This window comes from Loxodonta africana, chromosome 9 (genome assembly GCF_030014295.1).
Source record: "Loxodonta africana isolate mLoxAfr1 chromosome 9, mLoxAfr1.hap2, whole genome shotgun sequence".
Classification (NCBI taxonomy): Eukaryota; Metazoa; Chordata; class Mammalia; order Proboscidea; family Elephantidae; genus Loxodonta; species Loxodonta africana.
The window spans coordinates 52,014,929-52,042,284 of NC_087350.1; the positions used below are offsets into that span (position 1 = coordinate 52,014,929).

The 27,356-nt window shown below is 54.6% G+C and overlaps 1 protein-coding gene across 1 annotated transcript; it reads right to left on the bottom strand.

Moving 5' to 3' along the window:
• Positions 1–1,017: 1,017 nt before the first annotated feature.
• Positions 1,018–27,081, bottom strand: CRB2 (crumbs cell polarity complex component 2). The gene is made up of 13 exons (XM_064291475.1): positions 26,976–27,081; positions 17,220–17,543; positions 13,106–13,301; positions 12,798–12,937; positions 12,150–12,335; positions 11,854–11,967; positions 8,057–8,929; positions 7,436–7,944; positions 6,642–6,807; positions 5,136–5,922; positions 4,110–4,226; positions 3,383–3,509; positions 1,018–1,242 (listed from the first exon to the last, which is right to left on the bottom strand). Exons 1-13 carry the CDS (start codon positions 27,079–27,081, stop codon positions 1,018–1,020), a joined length of 3,870 nt encoding a protein of 1,289 aa, XP_064147545.1.
• Positions 27,082–27,356: the final 275 nt, after the last annotated feature.

Here is a 27,356-nt window from a genome sequence, read left to right on the forward strand (position 1 = left end):
ACCAGACAATCCTTCACATCAAACCATGGTTTAAGATTTCCCGAGTTCTTTCCCCTTTATCAGCCTTTCTGACCCTCACAACAGCCCTGTGAGGTAGGCAGGGGCTGTCCCTCAGTCTGCGAAGGAGGCTTGGAGGAGGGAGCAGCACAGAGCCCAGACCAGCCCAACAGTTCCCACAGGTCTGCTCTGGACAAACATCTAGTCATATGGCCTGGGGGTCTTGTGCACGGCTGCTTCTGGCACAGGGCATCAGACAGCTCTGCCTGAAGGAACACTGGTTCTGGGCACCAGGAGGTCCCACGGCCTCAATTATGGCCTTCCCCTGACTTCCAGTGGCATCCAGGGCAGGGGCAGCCTCTGGAGGTGGGTGAAGATGCTGGACCCCTCATGGCTGGTTAAGCCCTGGTCCGGCCTCCTGGAGATGCCCAGCCTTGGATTACCCCTGCCCCGGGGTTGTGAAGGTTGTCCCCAAGATGCAGCTGCCTCCTCCATGGGAGTGCCTGCACCATTTACACCATCATGTACTTTCATGTGTGTGCACATGTGCGCGCACACACACATACAAGAAAGATGTGGACATGCCCACGAACCTCATCCAAAACACTCATACAGGTATCTGCAGACTAACATGGTCACAGACAGCCCTACCCCAGGCGTATGCACATACACACACGCCCAACCCAGGCTTGCACACACTCCTGAATGACCCACATGTGCCCCTCCCATGTACAGCCATACACCTGCTGAGCCAAAACCTGGTGGGTCAGACAGAGATGTCCAAACCCCACCAGGCCCTGCTCTGCTTCCCTGAGTTGCTCCCTATTTCCTCAGTCCGCAATGGAGCAGAGGCAGGGGCTGCCAGCAAAGGAGACATTTTCCCAGTGGCTGTCCTGGGCCTGCAGCAGCTCCCCGAGGCCCAGAGGAGGCGAGCCACTTCACTGCAGGCTCCTTGGATCTCCAGGTAGAAATCACCAGCTGAGGACCCCACAGGCGCTGGACCTGGCACCCAAGCCAGGCCTAGATGAGTCTCTCCTCAGGTGGCACCTTGAGGACACTGTCCATCTCCAGCCGGGCCCCGGCCACCTCCTGCTGGCTGGGGCTGTAGGTGCCCTCTGACTGACGGCGCTTTCTGGCTGCCAGGATCCCTGAGAGGAGGCCCAGGAGGAGGAGGAGAAGGCAGGCACAGGCTGCAGGCACTGCTACCTCCAGCAACGGGAATGGCTGTGGCAGGGGTAGGCCCTTCTGCAAAAGACAACAATGAGGCCTGAGACTGTGGAGAGGAGAGTCCCCCAGGCCTTTAGAGGAAAGAAGAAATGGAGGCAAGTGGACTTTCTCAGAGAAAGTCAGAGCTGGGAGCAGGCTTCCCTAGGAGGTAGTGAGACCTGGCCCCAGGGGTATGCAAACAGGTGCTGGGAGGGCAGGGCACCTGTCAGAGCACTGCCAAGGGTTCTGGCTAGAACAACAGAAAACAGACCTTCTTGACCACCGAGTACAAGCATTGTGCATGGGGTTCGTGTTCACCTCACAACAGCCTGGTGAAGTGGAAGTGAGCTCCACAGGGCAGATTCTTTTACTCTGTTCTCAGTTGTATCCCACAGTGCCCAGAGCAATGCCTGCATAGCAGGCACTCGATAAACATAGTCGAGTAAACAGGCTTTGCCCAGATTGCCCCAGACACAGGACTAGTGAGTCTGCAACCCTTGACTAGAGCCCTCCTCTGTCAGCTAAAGCCCAGGCCATTGGCCTGCAGCCTCATGCTCCAGGGAGCCCCTCCCCCTCACTGGGCCGTCTCCTCCCCAGGGGGAGCTCATCCAATCTGAGGCCAGAGGACGTAATCCCTCCCCAATCCCAGAAGGTAGTCTGATTTTTTGAAGTGTCTGTGGAGACCATGCTTAAACCCAAGAGGAAAGGGGCATTTCAAGCAGCAGCAGGAAGCCTGGGCAGGGCAGGGCAGGAGCAGAGGCAAGCGGAGCCCAGCTGAGGTCAAAATCCACCAGGGCCCACCTCCCAAAGGGGCTGCTCCAACACAGTCCCAGCCCATGAACTGGACTTGTCCCTGAGAAACTCAGACCAGGCTTCGGGGGGCCCAGCAAACCTCCCCATCCTCCTCCTGTCTCCAGTCACATCCGCCCAGGATGTCCCTATCAAAGATGCTGTTGTTGGTGCCATGGAGTCAATTTCTACTCATAGTGACCCCACGTAACAGAGGAGACCTGCCGCACCGGGTCTTCTTGGCTATAATCTTTACAAAAGCAGAGCGCCAGGTCTTTCTCCTGAGAATCGAGGATAGAGGATCAGCTGGTTGCATTCAAACCATCAACCTTTTGATTAGCAGCCACGTGCTTTTGGGCCATCAGGGCTCCTTATCAAAGGTGCTACACACCTGGAATTCTAAAGTCCTGGGATCACAGAATTCCAGGATTTCAGGGCCACAAGGTCTCAGACTCACCAGCCTTCCCTTTGAGGCTTCTCAGCCCACCCATGACCTGGGTCCCAAGCCCCAGCTCCCATCCCCCGGACAGGGGTCTCAAGGCTGTAGAGAAAAGGTTGTCCCAGCCATAAGTGGGTCCTCACCTGCCTCCTCCCCTGGGCACTTCTGCGGAGTTGCAAAACCATTTCCTCCCCCTGCTTGAGGAGAATGGCTGGGGGAGCCAGAGGCTGTAAAAGTTCAACTTGAAAGGAAACATTCCCCAGAAGCACAGTGGGCTTTTGGGTTTATGACCCAGGCTGCCAGCAGCCTGCAGAGATCAAGGCCCCTCCTCAGGCTTCCCTTCCCACCACCCCTCCTCCACCAGCACCCACTGCGGGCTCACTGCCCACCAGGCCTGTGAGGTCTGCTGGCTCCTTGGAGGGGGCAAGAGAGGGGTTCAACAGCTCAAGTGCCTGCTGGCTCCAACCCACCCCACCCCAGACCCTAGGTGGCTGAGCCGCCCTGGGGCAGGGGCTGCCTTCACACAGCTGCACCTGCCCTGGCTCAGAATCATGGGCTCCCTGAATCTTCCTACTCCAGAATCTTGGCTCCGAAAACCTGAATCCTGACCCTAGATCAGAGTTGGCAGAGCCTACCTCCTCCCACTGTCCCTCCCTATCCCCGCCCCCTGTTCCATTGTAGAGAAGCCCCTCCAGGAGCCTAATGCCCTGGATGAGGAATGGTGGGGGCTCCTGGGCTCTCCCTATGTCAAAAGTACATCCTGGGCGGGGTGGGGGGGAGGCGTGGAAGAAGCCTGAGTCTCCTTTTCCTATCATTCCCTACCTCACAACAAGGATAGTCCAGGGAGAGTCCCACAGGTGCTGTACCCACCCCCTCCCCCAACATCACCTCTCTAAAGTCCCAGAAAGGCTGCCATTGGGCCCCCACCCCAACTCCTCTGACATCACTCACCACCACTTCGCAGAACTGGCCAGAGAAGGTAGCGCTGCAGGTACATTCATACTCCCCACCGGCTGCCCGGCAGGTGCCCCCGTTCAAACAGGGGTTGGCTTCACAGGGAAAGATGGGGATCTGACACCTGGGGAGAGAGCAGAAGGGGCTGAGAAAACTGTTCCCCCCACAGCTGCCTCCAACCCCAGCAGCTCCTCTAACTCCCCAACCCTCCTATCCCCATGCATTATCCCTGCCTGGCTGGGCCCTTACAGGTGACCGAAACAATGTGACCAACATCATCCACTACCCCCTTTGCCCTAGCATCATAACTGAGAGTGACTCTCAGTCCATCAGATCACAGGGAGCCTCAGCAAAGACGGATTCCCAGGGATGTAGGTTCTATCTGTCAGAAGTGGGCTGAGAGTCCAAAGGCTTACTGTCTCCCCAGGTGGTCCTCATGCAGGTAGGCTGAGAATGGGACTTTAAAAACACCAGTGGGGCAGCTACTTCCTAGAAGGTGTCTGCATAACAGAGGATGGTCTTGGAAGCCCCAGAAGGAAAGAGCTTGAGTGGTAACTGTGGGTGGACTGTCTGGTTCTGTGATGACAGTGAAGGATGTGTGTGGAGAGCAAGGAGCAAACCATATCCCCTTTCCCCTGCTCTGGCTTGAGGGATCCAGGGTCCAGCTCTGCCCATTTCTCAATACTCACCAGCCACCTCCCAGCCCCCTGACCCCCAAACACACCTCCGGCCAGCAAAGCCTTCCTGGCAGCTGCAGTTGGCCCCCCAGGGCCCTGCCTCGCACCGTCCACCGTTGAGGCAGGTGAAATTCAGGCCACATTCCTCCAGCAGGACGGGCAACCTGAGGAGAAAGCCCAGGGGCTGGACTCAAGGCAGGTCCCTTGGGATCTGTCCCACCACCACCCCACCCCACCCCACCTCACCCCTACTCTGGTGTGACCTCAAGTCTCCAAGCCTCAGCAGTCTCATCAGAGGGATTCAAAGCCTTCTTCCTATAAACCTTGATACCAGTCATCAGAGCTGTGTCTGAGGCAGGAGGGATGGGACACTGGACAGATACTTTGCTGCTCCAACCCAACCGACAACAGTAGTACAACCTCTAGACCCGGCTGTGAACCCTTCCCAGTTTCAGTGTCTTTGAGAAGCTGATGAAATGTAAGAACTCTCCTCAGAACAAAAGCATGGCCCTAAACATAAAACTGGACCTGACATTCCTGGGGTGGGGAGGGGGAGCAGGGTTAGGAAGTCAGCCCTGCCAAATAACCCTCCATAAACTGTGCTCCCAAGGGAGGGGAGAGTCCAAAAGCAACGTCTTCTGGCCAGTAGGGCAGAATAAGGATCGTGTCCAAAGTCGGACCATCTCACTCCGGGTCGGGGACGAGCATCAATGCTGTGGGCTCTGCAGAAAAGCCTCCAGGTTTTCTTCCAAGACTAGTTCTGGGTTCCCTCCCAGACAAACAGCGCAGTTTATCTGATATTCAAATTTAACTGGGGGTCCTGTATTTTACCTGGCAACTCTACGGGGCTGGGTTTCACAACTGTCTCTATTTCACAGATGAGGGCACCGAGGGTCGGTGAAGGGAACCGACTCGTCCACAGAACCAGCGAGTCCCCAGTCGAGCTCTGGAACCTTCCCTACCCCTGGGTGGGACCGCCGCTCCCAGGTTCCCCCTCTCGGCGCCCCACTCCCACCCCCTGTACCTGGGAAGAAAGCACAGGAAGTTCCCCAACCCCACCCAGGCGCTCGCACCTGCAGCGCGGGCCCACGAAACCAGGCGGACAGCGGCACTCGAAGTGGCCGTCGGGGCGCGCTTGACAGCGGCCGCGGGCGCAGGGGGCCGAGCGACACGGGTCGGCGGGAACCTCGCAGCGGGGGCCCTCCCAGCCCGCGCCGCAGGCGCAGGCAAATGCGTCGAAAAGATCGCGGCAGGTGCCGCCGTGCAGGCAGGGCGTGGGGGCGCATACGGGTGCGCCGCGGCAGCCGAGGCGTGGGGCGGGCTTCCCAGGCCAAGCAGCGAAACGCTCCCCGGAGTCGGGAGCCGCGCCCGGCCTCGGGTGCGCCAAGGGCAGCGGGAGGCCACCGAGCGCCACGCGACCCAGGCAGCCGGTGAAGTTCTCCGCCAGCAGGATGCGCGCGGCGCCTGGGCCGCGCAGAAAGTCCAAGTCTCCCGCCAGTCCGCGCAGCGCCACAGGCGTCAGTGCGTCGTCCAGCTGCAACAGCCAGCGCGACGCGGCGGCCGCCGGGTGCTCCATGGCCAGGCTGACACGGTGCCAGGCGCCGTCGGCCACGCGCGGCCCCGGCGCGGACAGCACAGCGCCGGGCAGTTCAAGGCCGCTGCGGACTCCGGCTGCCAGCGAGCCATTGCGCACCGCCAGCCAGACAGAGGCGTGGGCGCCAGCGGCAGCGCTCAGCAGCTGGGCCTCGAGGTCGCGGGTACGGAAGGCCAGTGAGAGACCCCCAAAAGTGTGCACCGCCGACACATTATGCCCACTAAACTCGGCCGGGGGGCCCTCGAGGAACGTGGTCTCGGCCACACCTGCGCAGAGAGAAGACGTGGGGGTTCGGGGGGTGGTTTCCTGCAGGTGAAGCCGTGCCTTCTTCAGGGATGCACTCTCCCAGGCACATGAATGATACTGCCCACCGCCCTTACTCCCCAGGCCCGTCTCAGGTGTGGGGGGTATCCACTTCTCACCCACTCAGACATCCAATTCCAGAATCCGCACTGGGCCCCACCACCCTCCTTCCACTTTTCATGCGTTTCCTGCTTCCAAAGAACCAGCTCCCAGACAGGGGACAACGTTGGGAGGTCTAGATGCCTAACCTGCCCTCCAGGTCATAGGCCAGACAATAATAACTGCTGCAAAATCTGCCCTTATTCTCCTCCCCAAAACCTTCCTATCTCATCACAGGGGCTCACGAGTACATGCATTTTTTAAAATGCAGATATGATCATGTCTCTTTTCTGCTTAAAACTTCCTGTGCTTGTGTTTCAGCTTTTCTTATACACCTCAGGACCTTTGCATGTGCTGTTCCTTCTCCCTGAAATGTCTTCCCTTTATGCCCTGGCAGAGTCTTATTAGCCCTTGAAAGCCCAGCACACAGCCACCTCCTCCAGAAAACCTGTCTCTCTCGATGCAGTGGCCCAGCCACACTGGGCTAGACTGCTGGAATCCCAATCCACTGTCCAGCAGCCCATGAGCCCCAAGGGCATGGGCAGGATCTAACACAGCTTGGGTACCCAGGGCACACACTCACAGATGAAGCCATCAGGAACCTCCTCACATGTAGCAGGTGGGAGGCAGGGCTGACCAGGGCACCACAGCTGCTGGGCACATGTGGGTCCCGTGAAGTTGGCACGGCAGGTGCAATGGAAGTCGTTCCAGGTGACAAGGCATGTCCCACCGTTGAGACAGGGGTTAGACTGCAGGAGAAGCAGGACAGGGTCAGATCAGCCCTGAGGCTGCCATTGTTCTACTATAACCACAATCATAGCGGTGATTCTTCCCTGAGCACCTACAATGACCATCTACTACAGACATTACTCCTTTGCAAACAAGCAGAGCAAGTGGCTATCATCCCCATTTTACAGATGAGGAAACTGAGTTTCAGTATAGGGGAAGCCACTTGCCTCAGTCACCCAGCCAGTAAACAGAGGAACCAAAGCTTACACCCAGACTATTGGAATCCAGGGCTGGTGCTTTGTCCATGAACCCACTGACTTTCCACAGGCATCCCTGTCCCCCAAGCAGTCCCTGCAGAAATTCAGGCAGCCCTCTGCTTGGTTCAGGGTGTCTGTCTCAATCAGGACTGGTGACTGGATTGTGGGGACCAGGGAGTAAGGGCAGTTGGCAGGAGAGGAGGCAAATGCAAATCCTTCTCCAACGCTATCTAGCAGTGGAACTTGGGGCAGGTCACTTGACCTCCTGAGCATCAGTTCCTTACCAGTAAAAGGGCATGTTAAGCCTCAGTAAGGTATAACAGGTCCACAGTGATGTATCATAGGTCCTGGGAAAAGGTCCGTTCCACCCACCCCACCCCTGGGTACTCACACTGCACATGTCCTCGGAGACACAGCCCAGAGTGAGGTTCTGGGTCTGCCTGCTGTCCAGCTTGCTGGGCTCACTCAAGTTCCCCAGTGACAGTGAGAAGAAGGGCAAGTGGAGGCCGTTGAGTTGCAGGTCCTGGAGGCAGCCTCTGAAGGGCCCACCCCAGGGCTGGGACTCAGCAGGGAGGAGCCCACCACCCACATGCACCTGTTGCCCCAGGCCCTGCAGCTGGTTAGGCCCGAAGCTGAGAGTCACCAGGTGGCGGAGCCCATCATCCCAAGGCCCGGGCAGCTCCAGGACAGGACTGCCCAGTGCCTCGGCCCGAATCTGCCCCCCACTCAGGAACACTGTTAGGCCAGCTGCCGAGTCATTGGCAAACTGGAGCAGCAGACCTGCAGGCTCCCGAGTGCGGAGGAGGAAGGATATTGTGATGTTGGGCCCTGGCGGCTCGTGGAGCAGGAAAAAGGCAGAGCTCAGGGTGCCCCCCAAGCCAAAGGTGGCAGCAGGAACCTCTGCAGGGAGAGAGGGGGCTAGGTGTGAGGCCTGAGGGATGGGGGGGAAGGTGCAGCCTCTGCTCTGCGACCCAGACGCCAGGTGCCCCTTCCCACCTGACTCTCTCCTCACCATCAGTGCACTTGGGGCCACTATAAGGCCGGGGGCAATCACAATGGAAGTCAGTCCATAGGTCCATGCAGGCTCCTCCGTGGGCACAAGGCAGAGGCTGGCACTGCTCATGGCGCTCGCAGCCCAGGAGAACATTCCCGCCAAGCTCTTCAGGCAGCAGGAGGTACCCATCCACACGGACATCCTGGAGGCAGCCTCCAAAGGCCGCACCACCTAGCTGGGTGGAGCAGAGCCCGGCAGGCGACGGCGCCACTGAAGACATTGGAGCCAGGGCCACAGGACCAGAGGCCACACAGAGCCGGGCAGGGCAGCCCTCGTGCCAGAGCCGCAGCTCCAGGGTCCCAAAGCGGAGTGCCACTTCCACCTGGTGCCAGTGGCCATCATTTAGGGCCAGGTCTGGCAACCTCAGGATGAGCACAGTGACACCATGGCTCCTGAGCGTGGCCTGCAGTGTGGCCCCCAACAGTGCCAGCTCCAAACTGTCCTGGGTGTCAGTGCGAGTGGCCAAGGCACCAGCAGGCAGTGTGGTGCGAAACCGCAGTGCCAGACCCAGAGGGCTGCCAGCTGGCACTGATGCCCACACAGGGCTCCCAGCTGCCACAGAGAAAGTGGTATTCTGGCCACAGAAAGGTCCATCAGTACCAGGTGGACAGCGGCAGATGTAACTGTGGACCCCAGACTCGAAGATAGGGATGCAAGTGGTAGCCAGTGGGCAGGTGTGGCCCTGGCAGCCGGTGAGCTGCACAGAACAGTCGTGCCCGTCCCAGGGCTCTGGGCACCAGCAAGTGTAGCCTGCCACAGTGTCATGGCAGGTCCCACCATGGAGGCAGGGCTCCGACAGGCATTCATCCACATCCTCCTGACACGTCAGGCCTTCGGGAGAGACCAAGCCAAGGCTCAGTGTCCAGGAACAGAACCACAGCTTGAACCCACAATTTTCATGCCTCATGGGACAGGGACCTCAGCACCCATCCCAAAGGATTTTTCATGGTGCCCTGAGTCCCCAGAGGCCAGAATCCAAGATGCTCCCTCTCCCTGCCATATTTGGCTAGTCTTCATGTCCTGTAGATTCAACCCTCTAGACTCTCTCCAGTCCCCCCTTCTCTCCTGCCCCACGTCACCTGCCTCATGAGCTCTTGTGACCAAGGTCCAGCCTCCAGTTTACCTGCCATAAGAACTCCCCTCCCTCCATGTCTGGCAGCAGCAAAAGACCTTCTTCTAAAGCATCACCTGCCCAGGCTCCTCTGCTGCAAAGGTCCAGGCACTCGCCCTGGCATTCGATACCCCTCACAGGCTTTACTCCCTCCAAACAGGGCTTCAAAACAATTTCTTTCCATTCTAAACCCTGCTGAGAATTTGCATTTCTAACAAGTTCTCTGCTAAAGTTTTGCATTTCTACCCCAGATATACTGAATCTACATTTTTAACAAGATCCCCAGGTGATTCTTATGTATAACTTCCTAGAAATGCAAATTCTCAAGTAGGGAACTTGTTAGAAATGCAAATTATCAGCAGGAAGTCAAATCAGAAGGAACCAGTTTGAAGTCCTGCTACAAACCTTAACTGCATTTCCTGGAAAGTCTTGCTTCTACTACTTTGCCCATGCTGTCCTCTCAGCTAAAAATGTCTCACCCTCCTTTGTGCTGCCTCTCGAACTGCTATTCATCCTGCAAAGCCCTGGAGACTTTCCCTGACTCCCAACCCCAGCCCACTAGGTCACTTCCAGCCCCTTGCCCACCCCAGCCGTATTTCTCTGGGACACTGTTCTGAAAGTATCTGTTTATTCCTCTGGGATCTCCTCCAGGGGCTTGAATATGTTCTTGGTGCCCAGCAAAGGGACTGGCATGGCTTCTGTGGACAGAATGATGACATGGAGGAGCGAGTTCGAGGTAGATATATACCTCTGTGGTGCTCCAGGTAGCCTCCAGACTCTAACCCCTTCGTCCCTCTGCCCTGAGGTCCTCCGCACTAGCCAGAAGGGGCTATCTCGTTCTTCCTTCCAGGAGCTCCCACACAAGGTGCTCTGGCCTCAGCTTGGGTCTCAGCCAGAGCCTCCAGAAAACAACCAAGGCCAGCCCTGCACCCATATCAGAAAAACCCAGGCCCAGAGAAACAATCAGGATTTGAAACCAGGCCCCTGTCAGCACACAGATACCACAGCCTTCTTCAGGGAAACTCCAGCCGCAGCCTTAACCCCCCACCCACCCCAGACCCCAGTCCTCCATACCTGCCAGGAGCCACAGGCCCCCCAGGAAGGTCCACAGAACCTGCAGCCCCATTGTGTTCTACACAGATGGGCCAAGAGTGGTGGGCAGGTGCCGAGGCTGGGGAGCAGAGCTCCCCGCCTGGCCCCGCTGCCTCCTTCAGACCCAGCTCAGGAATGCCAGGCACCAGCTTCCCCCACGCTCAGCACGGCCCAAAGGGAGGAGGTGTGGACAGTGGCAAGGAGCCCAGCCCCACCGCTGGGGTCCCCCTCCCAGCCCCTAACCCTGATCTGCCCTCGCTGTCACCCATCAGCTGACCTTAGCTTGGGGAGGAGCTGGGCTCCACTAATGCTAGTGAACCCCGGGGGGGATGACAACCGCTTTCTAAGCCTCCATCGCCTCATCTGTAACATGGGGACTTTAAACCTCCACCTCAGGGGACTGTGGTGAGGAGGAAATAAGGAAATGCGCTTAGGGTCTTTTCTGGGAAGGGCACGCATGGCGAGCCCGCTGTGCGCCAGGCACCCATGTGGCCACTGCTCCCAGGACTGAACTCTTAGAGGATGGGTTTTCAGGGCCCCCAGGGGCGCAGTCACACCTTTCTCATGTGTTGGGGATACAGGGGTAGGGGAGGCTGAGCTCCAGCCTCTCCCAGGAGGGTGCGGGTGGGAGGTATGGTGGTGATCATACCTCCTTCTCCTGTGCCCCAGAAACCTGCCAGAAGAGGAGGCAGTGTGCCTGAGCAGGAATGTGGCAGTGTGGAGGAGGTGTCACAGGCATTCCAGAGGGGCCAAGGACACTCAGTGAATGTGTGTGTAAGCCCCTTGGGTTCACCCGTGTCCGTGTGGAAGGATGGCTATGTGTCTGCATGTATACAAGGCAGGGAGGGCTTTTCTGCACCCTTGGTCCACCGCCCCTCAATGGGCCCCAGCTCCTCGAAGGTCAAGCTCACCTTTCTACAGGGGCTAGCCCCAGCTCTCCACCACCTCCCACCCTGTTTCCTCTGTCCTTGACTGCATTGCCTCTGTCCTGCCTGCTGCCCCTTTAGCCTCGGCCCAGCCTTTGCATCTCAGGTGTCTGGGGTTTTCTTTGCCCTTCTTTCCACATTCTACAACCTCATCCTGTGGCCCCAGCTGCCAGGATTACACTCCTGAACCCCCAGTTTCTGGTTCCAACCCAGGCCCCTCTCCCGGGCCCCAGACCCTGGACCAATCTGGCTCCTGCCCTTGAATGCTCCACAGGCACTCAGGCTGAGCGTGAACAAAGCTGAACTCACTGTCTCCCCACAACAGTCACTCAAGGCAGAACCTCAGCCTAGTCTCTGACTCCTCCCATTCACACATGGACTCCCATTCACACATGGACTCCAGGACTTGTAGTGTCCCTTCTAAATCTTTCTCAAACCTATCAGCCTCCTCCTTTCCCACCTCCAAAACCAGGGTGCCAGCTCAGCCTCTGTCAGCTGTCACCTGGGCCTCTGCACCTGCCTCCCCACTGATCTCCCTGCCCCTCATCAATCCAGCCTCCACAGGTCAGGCACAGGGAACCTTCTCACCCCAGGTTCTGCCCCAATGCCCACCCGAGCCCAGGCACCTGTGTAGCCATCGGGGCAGTGGCACTTGAAGCCATTGGGAAGGTCCTGGCAGCGGCCTCCAGAGATGCATGGCTGTGAGGCACACTCGTCCACGTCCACACTGCAGTCGTCCCCTGTAAGAGGCCCAGCTGTGACTCCTGCCTGTTCTGTCAGAGCCAGACCGGAGCTGAAAGGGCCCATTGCAGAGATAGAGAGAGGGGCTATCTCAGGCAGGGCAATACCTCTGCCGGGTCCCGGGATCCCTCCCCGTGCATCTGAACACTGGTGGACCTGCTTCGCTCTTAGGGAGGCTCACCCTCAAAACCCGGCGGGCAACGGCACAGGAAGCCAGCGGCGTGGCGAAAGCTGAAGGCACCGGAGAAGACAGCCTGGGCGCCCCCATAGAGGCCGGGCTCAGAGCGCTGCAGGCACTGGCCCCCATGCTGGCAGGGGCCTGCTGCACACTCATCTTCGTCCACCTCACACCTCTCACCACTGTAACCTGGGGAACGCACACGCAGGCATCAGGTCTCAGCTGCCAGGCCAACCCAAGGCCATAACAGCTTAGAGCACCATCACCAACAGTCAGAGGGGGACACATGGTAGGGAGGAAGGGTAGGAATGACCACAGCAGCCTTCATCAGCATCACCGCCATATGACAATTATTACTATTATTACTGAGTACTCTGCCTGTGCCAGGCCCCGTGCAAGTGCTTTGGACTTTACCACATTTCACAATAACCCTAGGAGCAGGTGCTATGATAAGCCCCATTTTGCAGATCGGGAAACTGAGGCTCACAGATGTTGCAGTCATAGGCTACATTGGGTCTACCAAGGACTCAAATCACATTTGCGCATGCGCAGAGACGCACACCTGTCCCACCGCCCCAGGCCCTGCCCTGCCCCCCTGCTCGCCCACGCCCGCCGAAGGGCGCACTAGCGCTGGCGCGCGCACGCACACACCTGGCCAGCAGAGGCAGCGGAAGCTCCCGAGGCCTTCGAGGCAGGACGCGTTGTGCGCGCACGGTGCCGACGCGCACTCCAGCACCTCCTCCTCGCAGCGCACGCCCTCGTAGCCCGTGTCCGCGCAGTCACATTGGAACCTGGGGCAAGGCCGCGCGACCGGGTTTGAGAGCGAGCCCAGCAGTTTCCCTCCTGCCACCTCGCCCCCGCCGCGGTCCCTGGTGTCCACTGCCCCACGGTCCAGCCTCTCTGCCTCAGGGCATCCGGCCCCCGGTGCCAGGCGGATCCCCGCCTGGCCGTTGGCTCACCCGTTGACCAGGTCGTGGCAGATGCCCCCGTGCGCGCACGGTTGGCTCTGGCACTCATCGAGGTCCAGCTGGCAGCTGGCACCCCCGTAGCCCGGCGCGCAGACGCAGCGGTAGGAGCCCACGCCGTCCAGGCACGAGCCCCCGTGCAGGCAGGGCACCGAGGCACACTCGTCCACCTCGGTCTCGCAGGTGACGCCTGGACAGGGGCCAGAGACAGAGAGATGAGCACTTCTCAGAGGGAGAGCCGACCCTGAACTGGATCCAGATAGGAGCTAACTATGAGGATCTAAAGAGACAGACTTTATTTAGTTCATTAATTCAGAGCAGATGTTTCCTAGCAATGGCAGTTCGGTATAAACAAGACAGAAATAGCTGCCCTCATGGACCTCACAACAGTCTAAAAAACCAAAACCAAACCAGTTGCCGTGGAGTGGATTCCAATTCATAGCAACCCTAGGGGACAGAATAAAACTGCCCCATAGAGTTTCCAAGGAGGGCCTGGTGGATTCGAACAGCGGACCTTTTGGTTAGCAGCCGTAGCACTTAACCACTATGCCACCAGGGTTTCCCACAACGACCATCTAGCCCAGGTCAATAATTACACATATGAAGACTTAGTTTTCATTTTGATAAGCTCAACAAGGGAAAGTACAAGATCTTGTGAAAGCAGAAGCTGTGGTCCAGCCTGTGGAATTGGAGGCCAGGGAAGGCTGCTTGGAAGAAGAGCCCTTTGAAGGAGAAGGTGGGTTCACTAGGTTTTGGATAGGGGGCTGTAGAAAGCAGTTGGAATCCAGAGAGAGACTGCAGCATTGACTGAGTCCTACCTGGGTCAAGGGCATGATGCCCTAGGGCAGGGGAGCTGCATGGAGGGTCAGGAGCTAAGGGGAGAGTGGAGGAGGTGAGGCAGGGTGGGAACATATTGGGGCCTTGGTACCAGAATTTGGGCTCATCATAAAGGTTTCAAGCAGCTGAGTGAGGTGGTCCTACCTACATTTTAGAAGGTGGATTTCAGGAGGGTGTAGGGAAGGGTGCCAGGGAAGAAGAATATGCCCTGGACAGGAGATGCTGAAGTATGGTGACCAGCTTTTCCTGCTTTTGCCTGCACTGTCTTGGTTTTAAAACTGAAAGTCTTGCGTCCCTCAGTCCTAGGCAAAATGGGACAGTTGGAGGGCACTCCCAGGGTCACATGGAGGCAGGAGAATCAGGGCTTGGAGATTTCCATCTGAGTTCATCCTGGAGCCCAAGTGTCAGTGTAGACTCCAGTGAATCCTGCCCCTGGCCCCTCCTAAGTGGGTTTAGTCGGGGGTCAGGCGCCCAGCTGACTCCAGCTGGAACATACCCCTCTTCCCAGCTCAGTGAGCACGAAACATGGCCCATCCCTCCTGTGACCCCTCACTCCTCCCGCCCCAGGCCCACTCCCACCATCCGTGCCAGGGGGAGCCAGGCCCAGGCCTTCTGGAATCCCAAACTCCCCCGCCAGGCCCAAAACGAAAGGAGGAGGAAAGAAATGAGTCACAGCAGACGCTGCCCCCACTCACATCCACAGCTAACCCAGAAAGAACTAACCAAAGCATTCGAGCACCACACATCTAGGTGTACACACACTTGTTACACGCACACACATTTTGCGCAAATGCTTTCACAGAGCCCAGACACCCGAGGATACTGGCAGGCACACAAAGGCCCTGTTACAGACACAAACACTCCTTCATACTAGGAGACACACAGACAAATATGAACCACACTCACACAGACACACTTGTACATCTTGACACCCATAAACCAAACCCATGGCCGTCAGGTTGGTTCCAACTCACAGCGACCCTATAATACAGAGTAGGACTGGCCCCATAAGGTTTCCAAGGAGCGACTGGTGGATTCAAACTGCCGACCTTTTGGTTAGCAGCCATATCTCTTAACCACTGTGCCACCAGGGCGCCTATCCTGACACAGAGACACTCAAATAATCAGAAAGAGACATAGAACTGTTTTCCAAAATCCACTTTCATCAGCATACTGAGATCCACCTCTTTACCACACCCTAACCCCTGGCACCCAGCCCCCTGATCTGTAGCTCTTGCTCTGAGGTAACCTCAAACTATCCTCTACCATCAAAGCAGGATTGTCTGAATTCAGGGTTTGAAGAAAACCCAAGAGTGTCTACACGCAGACTCCAGGCTACCCTAGACCTAGCCTTGCTCCCCGACCTGTCCACGTCCCCAGCTGCACCACCTTCTAAACTTCAGGCCTAGAGGGAAGCAGCCCCAGAGTGTTTATGCCTTGGAGCATGTATGGGACTGGGACAAGGCTACGCTATGGAGGAGGGAACTAACGTTGACTTAGTGCCAGTCACTTTTCTGAGCACTTTTATATACATTATCCCTGCTCTAGAGACAGCAGAGATCACTGGGGGCATATCTACATTACAATTTGAACAAGACCGTTGTGAGTATCTCTACTAGAGCTTTGGGGGATGCCCAGAGGGGAGAGCTTCTACACTGCAATCTGAACCACACAGCGGGGTTCATACTCGAGAACCATCAGATGGGCCAGAAGGTGTCTACATTACAGCTTGACACAGGCAGGAGTGAGTAAATAACTAGAAATACTGGGAGAGTCTGGGGGTGTCCTCATTAAAGCCAAACCAGGTATATCTGTGCTCTTGTCCCACCAGAGATGCCTGAGTGGTGTCTCCAGCCCTAGCACCAAGCTGAACTCTGCAGAAGGGACTCAAATAATATTTGTCAAGTGCCTGTTATGTGCCAAGCACCCAGCCAGGGCTTACACAGAGGTACTGGCATCCAGAACTGCCAGGTTAGCCTGAGAAGCATCAACAATATAGCCAGACTATGAAAGTATATACCCTAGAGTTGCCAGGACGTCTATACACTAAAGTCAAAGCTAATGTTACACAATGGAATACTACGCATTGATAAAGAACAGTGAGGAATCTGTGAAACATTTCATAACATGGAGGAACCTGGAAGGCATTATGCTGAGTGAAATTAGGCAGATGCAAAAGGACAAATACTGTATAAGACCACTACTATAAGTTCTTGAGAAATAGTATAAACTGAGAAGAACACATTCTTTTGTGGTTACGAGAGGGGGGAGGGAGGGAGAGGGTTATTTACTGATTAGTTAGTAGATAAGAACTACTTTAGGTGAAGGGAAGGACAATACTCAATACAGGGAAGGTCAGCTCAACTGGACTGGACCAAAAGCAGTTTCCAGGATAAACTGAATGCTTCGAAGGTCAGCGGAGCAAGGGCGGGGGTTTGGGGACTACGGCTTAAGGGGACTTCTAAGTCAATTGGCATAATAAACACTATTATGAAAACATTCTGCATCCCACTTTGAAGTGTGGAGTCTGGGGTCTTAAATGCTAACAAGTGGCCATCTAAGATGCATCGATTGGTCTCAACCCATCTGGATCAAAGGAGAATGAAGAACACCAAGGTCACACGATAACTATAAGCCCAAGACAGAAAGGGCCAGATGAACTAGAGACTTACAACATCCTGAGACCAGAAGAACTAGATGGTGCCCGGCCACAACCGATGACTGCCCTGACAGGGAGCACAACAGAGAACCCGTGAGGGAGTAGGAGAACAGTGGGATGCAGACCCCAAATTCTCATAAAAAGACCAGACTTAATGGTCTGAATGAGACTAGAGGAATCCCGGTGGTCATGGTCCCCAAACCTTCTGTTGGCCCAGGACAGGAACCATTCCCGAAGACCACCCATCAGACATGGAAGGGACTGGACAATGGGTTGGAGAGAGAGATGCTGATGAAGAGTGAGCTACTTGTATCAGGTGGACACTTGAGACTGTATTGGCATCTCCTATCTGGAGGGGAGATGGGAGGGTAGAGAGGGTTAGAAACTGGCAAAAAGGTCACGAAAGGAGAGACTGGAAGAAGGGAGCGAGCTGACTCATTAGGGGGAGAGTAAATGGGAGTATGTAGTAAGGTGTATATAAGCTTATATGTGACTGACTTGATTTGTAAACTTTCACTTAAAGCACAATAAAAATTCTTAAAAAAAAAAAAAAAAAGCTTATGTTATTGGCCTTACAGACAGAGCCCCTCCTGGGGCAGCAGGGACCATTACCTGTGTAACCAAGGGGGCAGTGGCACTCATAGTGATCAGCCAGGTTGCGGCAGGTGGCCCCATGGTGGCAGGGCCGGGATGCACACTCATTGATGTCTAGCTCACAGTGTGGGCCCTGGAAACCCGGGACACAGTAACAGCGGAAGCCATTGGGATCTGGACCCTGGGGCACACACAGAGCACCGTGGTGGCAAGGCTGGGTGGCACAGCCCTGGGGCTCTGTGGGCCCACAGGTGTAGCCACCATTCTCCGTAGTCCGGCACTCCATCCCTGGAGCACACGGGTCTGAGGCACAGGCACTTGGGATCTCCGACGGCAGTTCTCCTGTAGAAAGAGGACACTGGCTGGTCAGGGTGGGCAGGCCAAAATGGCATTCCCCTCCCCACAGTCTCAGGCCCATCCACAGACCCCAGAGCTAGAAAGCAGCATGGGCCTGATTGAGGTCAACAGGCCAGGTCCCAGCAGCTGGATACATCTACACCCAGAATGGGGAAACATTTTAGGGGCATCTACATCAAAGAGACCCTGGAGTTGAGTCCCTGAGTGGTGCAAACAGTGAATGTACTCAGCTGCTAATGCAAAGGTTAGCAGTTCAAGTCCACCCAGAGGCACCTTGAAAGAAAGGCCTGGTGATCTACTGCCAAAAAATCAACCATTGAAAACCTTTTGGAGCACGCAGTTCTACTCTGACACACATGGGGTCAGGAATGAGTTGGAATCGACTGGATGGCAATTGGCACATCACAGAGAGCAGTAGGACCGGGGTTGTCTGTCTCTCAGGGCAGAATTCAGGGGCAGACACTCATTAACCCTGTGAGCTTTCTCCTCTACTCTCTCATCGCATCCCTGCCGTAACTATGACAGTCACCCATTCTACAAGAGAGCAAATAGAGGCTCAGAGGATCAAACTGAAGACCCTTGCTTGAGATCACATGGCGAGTTAGTGGCTGGGACAGGCTACAGAGTCTGTCCAGGTCATTTTAGCCCTACCCGGGGAGGGGGATCATCCAAGGTTCACCTTCTGCAGGTCCTGCCCTCCCAGGAGGCCCAGCGGGTGAGGGAATCAGTCTGAAGGAGGGGAAGGCTCCTCCCACTCCCCCTCACCTCTCCTGCTGGAGGTCTGGTAACTCCATCCCTGCGTGAAACTGGAGATGGGCCCGACCTCTGGAGGGTGGATGGAGGACTTCAAAGGCAGGGAACGTGCTCTCAGCCCCACTCACTCCCACCCTCTGTCTCCCGTCCACCCCACTGCTCCTGCTGCTGGCCCTGGCCTGGGAACTGCTCACAGAGGATCCTACCCCTTATTTATGCCCCATTCACAGATGCCTGTGGTGGCCAGCCTGACCTGAGGTCTTGGAGTACAGCACAGGTATCCAGACCTGCTGACTGAACACCTGGCTCCAGCCTCCGTTATTCCTCCATCACTCAGAGCTCCTCTGTCAGGGGTCACTGACACAGAAGGGAAGGGAGTACTGGTTTAAAGGCTGAGAAAGCCAGCCTCCCTCCCTTCCTCCCTTCCCAAGTGCCCTGTCAATGTAATGGCAGGGTAAGAACTCGGACTTTGGAGTAAAAGAGCCCTGGATTCAAATCCCAGCTCAGAAAATTACTAGCTATGAGACCTTGGGAAAGTTATTTCTCCTTTCTGAGCCTCCATTTTCCAATCTGAAAGGGGGGATGATAATAGTACATGCCTCATAGAAACTAGATAGTTGGGAGCTCCTAAAATCAAACACTTATGCTCATCAAAAGAGCTCACCAAAAGAGTAAAAAGACAACCTACAGACTAGGAAAAAATTTTGGCTGCGACATATCCAATCAAGATCTGATCTCTAAAATCTACAAAATACTGCAAAACTTCAACCACAAAAAGACAAATAACCCAATTTAAAAAAGTGCAAAGGATATGAACAGGCACTCCACCAAAAAAGACATTCAGGCAGCTAAACAGATAGATGAGGAAGTGCTCACCATCATTAGCCATTAGAGAAATGCAATCAAAACTACAATAAGATACCACCTTACCCCAACAAGGGTAGCATTAATCCAAAAAATACAAAATAATAAATGTTGGAGAGGCTGGGGAGAGACTAGAACATGTACACACTGCTGATGGGAATGCAGAATGGTACAACCACTTCGAAAATCCATTTGACGTTTCCTTAAAAAGCTAGAAATAGAGCTACCATGCGATCCAGCAATCCCACTCCTTGGAATATATCCTAGAGAAATAAGAGCCATCACACGAACAGATACATGCACACACATGTTTGTTGCAGCACCGTTCACAATAGCAAAAAGATGGAAACAACCTGGGTGTCCACCAACAGATGAATGGGTAAACAAATCATGGTAAATTCACACAATGGAATACTAAGCAATGATAAAGAACCACGACGAATCCGTGAAACATCTCATAACAAGGATGAAGCTGGAAGGTGTTATGCTGAGTGAAATTAGTCAGTCACAAAGGGGCAAATATTGCATGAGACCACTATTATAATAACTCAAGAAAAGGTTTAAACACAGAAGAAAACATTCTTTGATGGGTACGAGAGTAGGGTGGAAGGGAAAGGGGAATTCATTAACTAGATAGTAGAAAAGAATTATCTTAGGTGAAGGGAAGGACAACACACAATATGGGGGAAGTCAGCACAACTGGACTAAACCAAAAGCTAAGAAGTTTCCTGAACACAACCAAACACTTTAAGGGACAGAGTAGCAGGGGCAGAGGTCTGGGGACCATGGTTTCAGGGGACTTCTAGGTCAATTGGCATAACAACATTTACTAAGAAAAACGTTCTGCACCCTACTTTGGTGAGTGGCGTCTGGGGTCTTAGAAGCTAGCAAGTGGCCATCTAAGATGTATTAATTGGTTCTAACCCACCTGGAGCAAAGGAGAATGAAGAACACCAAAGACATGAGGAAAATATCAGCCCGAGAGACAAAAAGGGCCACATAAACAGAGATTCCATCAGCCTGAGACCAGAAGAACTAGATGGTGCCTGGCTACTACCAATGACCGCCCTGACAGGGAACACAACAGAGAGTCCTTAATGGAGCAGGAGAAAAGTGGGATGCAAAACTCAAATTCACATAAAAAGACCAGACTTAATTGTCTGACTGAAACTAGAAGAACCCCAGAAGTCATGGCACCTGGACTCTCTGTTAACCCAGAACTAAAACCATTCCCAAAGCCAACTCTTCAGACAAAGGTTAGACTGGAGTATAAGACATAGACTGGACTATAAGACATAAAATGATACTCGTGAAGAGTGTGTTTCTTAGTTTAAGTAGATACATAAGAATAAATGGGGTGGAAAGAGGGAGTGTGCCATCACATTATAGGGATGGCAACTAGGGTCACATAACAATGTGTGTATAAATTTTTGTATGAGAAACTAACTTGAGCTGTCAACTTTCACCTAAAGCACAACTAAAAAAAAAAAAAGTACATGCCTCATACTAGTCAAAGGATTCAGTCTCACGTACTGCACTCAAGCGCCTGCTATCAAGCGCCTGCTCATTGTAGGAAGTCAGTAATGGTGGTTGTCGCTATTAATGGGGAGAGTGAGAGCTGTAAGCAGGAGACACCCACCCCCACCTGAAGCTCCAAGAAGCGCCCCTCCCCACCCCCAGGTTGTCATCCAGACACTAACCAGACCTCTGAACAGCTTCAGGCCCTGCACTGTCCCCTCCCCCACCCTGGGGGTGAAGACCCCCAGATAAGGCTCCGCAGCCTCTCAGGCGTCCTCCACATTCCACCAGGCAGGACTGTCCAACGGCCTGACCCCACCTTTCCTAGCCAGACTGAAGTAGGATGGGTGACTGTGGACCGAAGAGAAAACTGGAGATCCAATCAGGCTCCTCTCCCACCCCCAGTGCCCATAGCACGTGGTACAGCTCAATGTGGGCTCACTCTTCCGATTCCCAGACTGGGTGTCCCTAGTGCTCACCCAGGGCCAGGCTCATGGTGGGGGAGCTCTGAAGCACTGTCAGACGAAGGTGGCTGTCTAGGGCCCTGGGGTTCACAGACCCCCTCTGCCCCCAGTTCCCCTCCTCAGTTCCTGGCATCCATTCCCAGCCCTCCTCCCAGGGTCTGGTCAGATGGGTGAGGGAGGGGGGCATCTGGCCCCTCTGAGTGGCTGAGCAGTTTAGAGCCTGGTCCTCCAGGGCTGTAGGTGTTCAGGGGTCAGTCAGGCAGCAGCTCTGGCCTGGTGGGGGTGGAAGCCAATGAAGTGCTTTCAGGAAAGGACATAACAGACCTGGGTTGCACCTGGTATGCTCGCAGCACCCACCTTGTGGGGTTGTTGTGAGGAGCCACCAAGGTGATGTGTGTAAGGCCGTGGAACCCAGGGAGCCGTCAGTGAAGGGAGGCTATGGCCATTATCACTGTGGTTAGGATCAGGCTCAGCCCTCACCCCAGAGCCATTCAGGAGGGGTGGAGGAAGAGAACAGTCACTACAACTCTCATCTCCAAGGGTCCTGGCTGCTGAGTTCTGTACCAACAGGCTCCTCATCTAATTGAGACAGGATGCCACTCCTGATCTGTGTGGACCAAGGGACCCCCAGCCCAATCGGGAGGTTTGCCTCCCCCCTGTTCAGACCCCCCTATTTAGAGGAGACAGGACCAGGTTGGGGAGACAGCACCTGTGGAAAGGACGCCAGGGGTGGGGGGAGGTGCTTAAGCATCATCTGCCCACCCAGTGACAGAGCCACAGGAGACAGAGTCCAGCTGCATAGGAGGAAGGCATTTCTCAAGTCAGAGCCAGGCATGGAGAGAGTGAGCTGCCTATCCAAAGAGGTATGCAATAGCACTCAGAAGCCTGTACCTGAGGGATAGCTGTCTTTCTTGTGTAATCTCAGTCATCAGATTTACCTTATGAAGTGGGTAGTGCTATTCATCCTTTTGCACATTTGAGGAAAGTGTGGTTCAGAGATGAAGCCACTTCCTAGTCCCACAGCCACTGAGGAGCTGGAATCCAAACCCAGATCCCACAGCTCCAGAACTTCCACTCCAGGATTTCCAGAATCATCTAAGGCCATATTGAGAATACAGATTCCGGGGCCACAGCCAGCTCTAGAAGCTCAGAACCATTGGGCCTGGGGCCAAAGAATCTGCCTTGAAACACTTCCCAGGGAATTCCTTTTACATTGAGGTACGGGAACCGCTGACCTCTGGTTCTTGCTCTTCCAGAAGTGAGCAGAGGAGGCGGGGCTGGCCCAGGTCAGGGAGGAGGAAAGGCAAAAAGGGGTGGGGTGTAGCGGGCACCAGGGGAGAAGAGGGGCTGTCCTGGGGGCCAGAATGGGAGGCAGGGCCTGTTGCCAGGCGACAAGAGGCCTGTGCTTATCTTTACAAATCCTTCCTGACCTCCTGGGCTGCCTGGCTGACCTGGCAAGGGAGGGATTACCGGACACCCGCCCCTCCCCTTGGACCTGCTGCCCTGCTCTGGGGAGGGCAGATGGATTATAATATAACATAACAACTAGGGAAGGATTACCCAATAAGCAAGGTACCCACGGGTTTACGTGTGCTTACTTACTAATCTGTAGTGAAACCCATGTGAAATTGTGCACTACAGATAAGTAAGTAAACACCATTAAGCCCCCGTGTGTACCTTGCTTTCTGTAAGCCTGTATGTACCTTGCTTACTGGTTAATCTACCCCTGATAACAACATTTACTGGGTGCATACCACGTGCTCAGGGCTAGGCTACACACCTTTCATCTGTGATTGTTACTGTTAGATGCCATCGAGTCGATTCCGACTCATAGTGACCCTAAGTACAACAGAACAAAACACTGCCTAGTCCTGTCCATCTTCACAATCGTTGGAATGTTTGAGCTCACTGTTGATAGCCACTGTGTCAATCCATCTCACTGAGGGTCTTCCTCTTTTTCAACAACCTTCTACTTTACCAAGCGTGATGTCCTTCTCCAGGGACTGCTCCTTCCTGATAACATGTCCAAAGTACATGCCATCCTCACTTCTAAGGAGAATTCTGGCTGTACTTCTTCTAAGACATATTTGTTCATTCTTCTGGCAGTCCATGGAATATTCAATATTCCTCACCAACACCATAATTCAAAGGCATCAATTCTTCGGTCTTCCTTATTCATTGCCTAACTTTTGCATGCATGTAAAACCCAGTGCCGTCGAGTCAATTTTGTAAGGTGATTGAAAATACCATGGCTTGGGTCAGGCTCACCTTAGTCCTCAAGGTGGTCTTTGCTTTTTAACATTTTAAAGAGGTTTTCTGCAGCAGATTTGCCCAATACAATGCATCATTTGATTTCTTGACTGCTGCTTCCATGAGTGTTGATTGTGGATCCATATATCTATGATTCCATAATTATTTTTGACTCAATCTCAAAGAGGTGTATGCTGTTACAAAAAACATTTTTTCTAACTCAGAGAGATGGATAAACTTGCCCAGGATTGTTCTTCAAAAAACTAAGAATCAGATGTCTCCCGATTTCTGAGAGGTCCGTATCTCCTAATGCATGTGAAACTCCCACTTTGCAAATTCTAAATTGCCGCCCATGTACAGCATTGTCATTTTAGTACATGCCAGCCCAGACTCACCCAGTTTCAAGGGAAAGACTCTAAAGGCTTTCACAACAGCGGAGATCCCAATATTAGCCTGAACATAGCTGGCTATCATCCCTGTCTTTCCAGAGCCCAGCTGTTTGCAAACCCACTGTGCTTCAGGCCTCACTTGGTGCTTAGTAACTCTTACTTAATGTGCACTTATAACAGGTCTAGTTATACCTGATGAGAAGTGTTTTATGCAGGGTGGATTTGGGGAAGCTTCTTGTCTTGATAAGGCAAGAGAGAAAATATCCCTAAGAAGCCAACCTAAGATCTCATAAGGTATGGGAGCTTCTAGCATGGGAAAAAAAAAAAATTGTTCAACTAATATCACTGTAACATCTCTGGGGCTGAAGAACAGTACAGCACAACATAATACGGGTTTACAAATGCTGCCTCAGAGCCATCAAAAAAATGGCTAAATGACTCTGAAAAGGCAGGAAAATTTGGAATGCTTTTTTACAAAAATGTTTACCCTCCTGAGATTAAAAGGCATAATTTTGATAACAGTAATCACAACAATAGCTGTCATAGATGGAGCGCCTACCCTGTACCTGGCACTGGTGTATCCCAGTATTTTCAAACTGTGCTCTCAGCAAGTGGGAGCTGGGGAGTTGTTTTCCAGAATGGGGGGAAGACAGAGCAGGTGCATTCCAGGCCTGCCTCCAGAACAGACCACGTTTAACCATTTCACTATTAACTATTAGTGGGCTTCTAAACCTAAACTGGAGAACCACTGCATTTTCTAAGGTAATTCTTGAAACAGCCCTCAGAGTCAGCTGGGTTTGTCTCCTTTACATAGGCACAGAAAGGAGATGTGACTTTACATGGACTGGCACCATAGTCTGCTCTGTGACTCTGTGCAAGTTACTGACCCTCGCTGGGCCTTGTTCTCCTCCTCTGTACACTGCAGGTATCAGAGCCCAGCTTGTGGGGCTGTTGTGAGAATTAAGTTTGATAATGTCAGTCAAGTTGCACAGTCTCGGACATGTAGTAGCCACAGTCGCTTACCAACAAATCTTCACTTGGGACAAACACCAACTATTGAAGGCTCCTGAGGTCCAGTCGTGCGTGTGTCTCCCCTGCTTGCTCCCGCCACTGTCTCACAGGCCCCCACCCAACCCTGGCTGGAAGAGGGGCCAGGCTTGGGAACTGGACTTGCTGCCCCATTGTCTGCCAGGCTTTCTGGGTGTGTGGGCGGGGAGCAGGTAGGGGGGCTGTGAGGGCCCAACTGGCCCCATTGTACTCCAAGATGCTTGCTCCTCACTATAGCAACCAACTGGGCCTTTGTGGCCGAGTGGGCCCAGGGTAAAGGGGCCCAGCTCAGGGCCTGGCAGGGGTGGGCAGCCCTGGAAACCGCCACTGCCTCTGGTATGGAAATTGGTTTTCGAGTGGCATGAACCTAGGCCCCTCCCCTCCTGGCAGTCAGGCCTTGGGTATTGGCATCCAGAACTGCTCATACTCACAGTGCCCCCCGCCCCCAGCTTTTGGAGATTGCCAGGTAGTGGGCTCCCTGTGCAGAAATTGTATGTGTATACTGCTGCCGTATGCACGCCAGAGTGTGTACATTGGTGTTCATTCCCTTCCTCAGCAAAGATCTATTTTGTGTTTACTCTGCCACAAGATCCATGTGAATGTATGCCTAACTGTGAACATACACATGCTAATGTATGTACTTTGAGTCCTGTATGTGTAGGTGTGTATACACATGCGGGTGGAGCCACATGTGCCAGTGGACACTATTCACGTGGAGGTGTGTGCCTTTGTGCGCATCACACGGGTATGCAGGGGTGTGGGTGTTTGTGTGACTGTGCATCTGCGTGTGCATGTGTGTGGGCACACACATTGCAGGGCAGGAGACAGACACGAGATCCATAGACTAGATTTCGTGCCGCTCATGAACACAGAGCACAGGCCCCCAGCTCTTCTCACAAGCCCCAGATTCACCTTGGGAGCCCAGCCCGTGAGCCCCAACCCTCCCAGAGCCTCAATTTCCTCCACTGCAAAATGGCATCTTCCCTCACAGTCCTATGGAGAGGAGCAAGGAGATGAAGACTTTGTGAGCACACGCCCCATGAGAGGCCAGGGGAAGACCCCAGGTAGGGGCTTGGAGAGCCTGGCCCCCTCACACGCCGGGAGTCTGCAGAGCTATGAATAGGTGGGGGCTACCCCAGCACAAGAGAGCCCAAGCAGCCTTGCCTCACTTGGCTCCCTCTTCCAGTCGGTGGTGGTAGGGGCGGGGACTTTCCTGGCCTGGCCCCTGTAGCTATAGTGACCAAGACAAAGCATCCCCCAGACCCCCCAAGAAGAATTCCAGGCCCCCTTACATGAATTCACTTGGACAAAAGCAAAAAAAAAAAAAAAACACCCCACTTGGCGAATGAAGGTCTGGCTTCAGGAGCCCTTTTGGGCTTGGTCTAGGAATGCCAAGGAGGGGGCAGCAGGGGACACGCACGTGTGTCCAAGTCTCTGGCCACCCCTAGGGACCCCAGAGCATCCCCAGGCCCCGAGCTCAAGCAGACGTAATACACACATGGAGAGGGTACAGGCAAATGCCCAGCTCCCCATCCCCTTCCCCCTTCTCTACCCCCAACAAGGGTCTGTTCTCCCCATCCCATGGGCCCCACGTCAAGAGCAAAGACACAGTTCAACCCACTTGACAACTTACACCCCACAGCTCATGCGGGGACACGACTCACCACACCCACAATGCCTCATACACAACTCACAGCTCACCCCGGGACAGCTTATCCTGCTCACAGCTTAACACACAACCTGCACCTCACAACCCAGCACACGACTTAGAACAGACTCTTGGGTGAGACTCATGTGACCCGCAGCTCCCCAAACTCAGAGCTTCACAACCCAGAACTCCCCCAGTTCCAACACCTCACCTTCCTTACAGTGAGTGTGCAACACATCAGAATTCACAACCCACACCTGCAACTCCACCACCCACAAAGCTCCTTTGGCATGCAACAGCCCCCAAGTCCCAGGACACACCTCCTCAGGGCTCCACGCGAGTTCCAGTGGCCCCCAGCAGGGCACCCCTTTGAACCCCACAACTCAGGCCTGCACCCACCCTCAGCCCCAGCAGCCAAGGCCTGGGGCATGTGCCTTGGGGGACGGACCCCTCTGGTACCCCCAGAGTTTTGGCCCCAACTCACCAGCAAGGAGGGCCAGGGTAGGGGCCCAGAGTAGCAGCAGCAGCAGCAGCAGCAGGAGAGAGGTGGGGAGCCTGGAGTCCTGGGTCCCCGGCCTCACCAGCGCCATGGCAGCCGCTCTCTGCTCGGCTGCTGTGGGAACGGGTGGCCTGGCTGGCTCCGCACCCCCCTCATCCCTCCAACCAGCACTAATGCCATGGACAGAGGCCTGGCCCCTCCCTCCCGCCCCACCACCACCGCCGCCACCTCCTCTCCCCCACCAGGCCCTCCCAGGCAGCTCCACCTCTTGGACGATTCTAGAGGAGGGGTCTGACCCGCCCCGTCTCCCTAGACATCAGGCCTGCGTCCTCAAGCTCCAGGACTCCAGTTGAGGCCTCAAAGGCC

Bases quoted from the DNA above. Each gene is read 5' to 3' on its own strand.
- CRB2 (XM_064291475.1), bottom strand. From the start codon at position 27,081: ATGGCGCTGGTGAGGCCGGGGACCCAGGACTCCAGGCTCCCCACCTCT. The intron at 4,227-5,135 runs GTGCGAGCGCCT...CTTTCTCCTCAG, and splicing joins TTCGTGGGCCCGCGCTGCAG to GTTGCCCGTCCTGCTGGAGG. The intron at 3,510-4,109 runs GTGTGTTTGGGG...CTCTCTCCCCAG, and splicing joins GAAGGCTTTGCTGGCCGGAG to GTGTCAGATCCCCATCTTTC.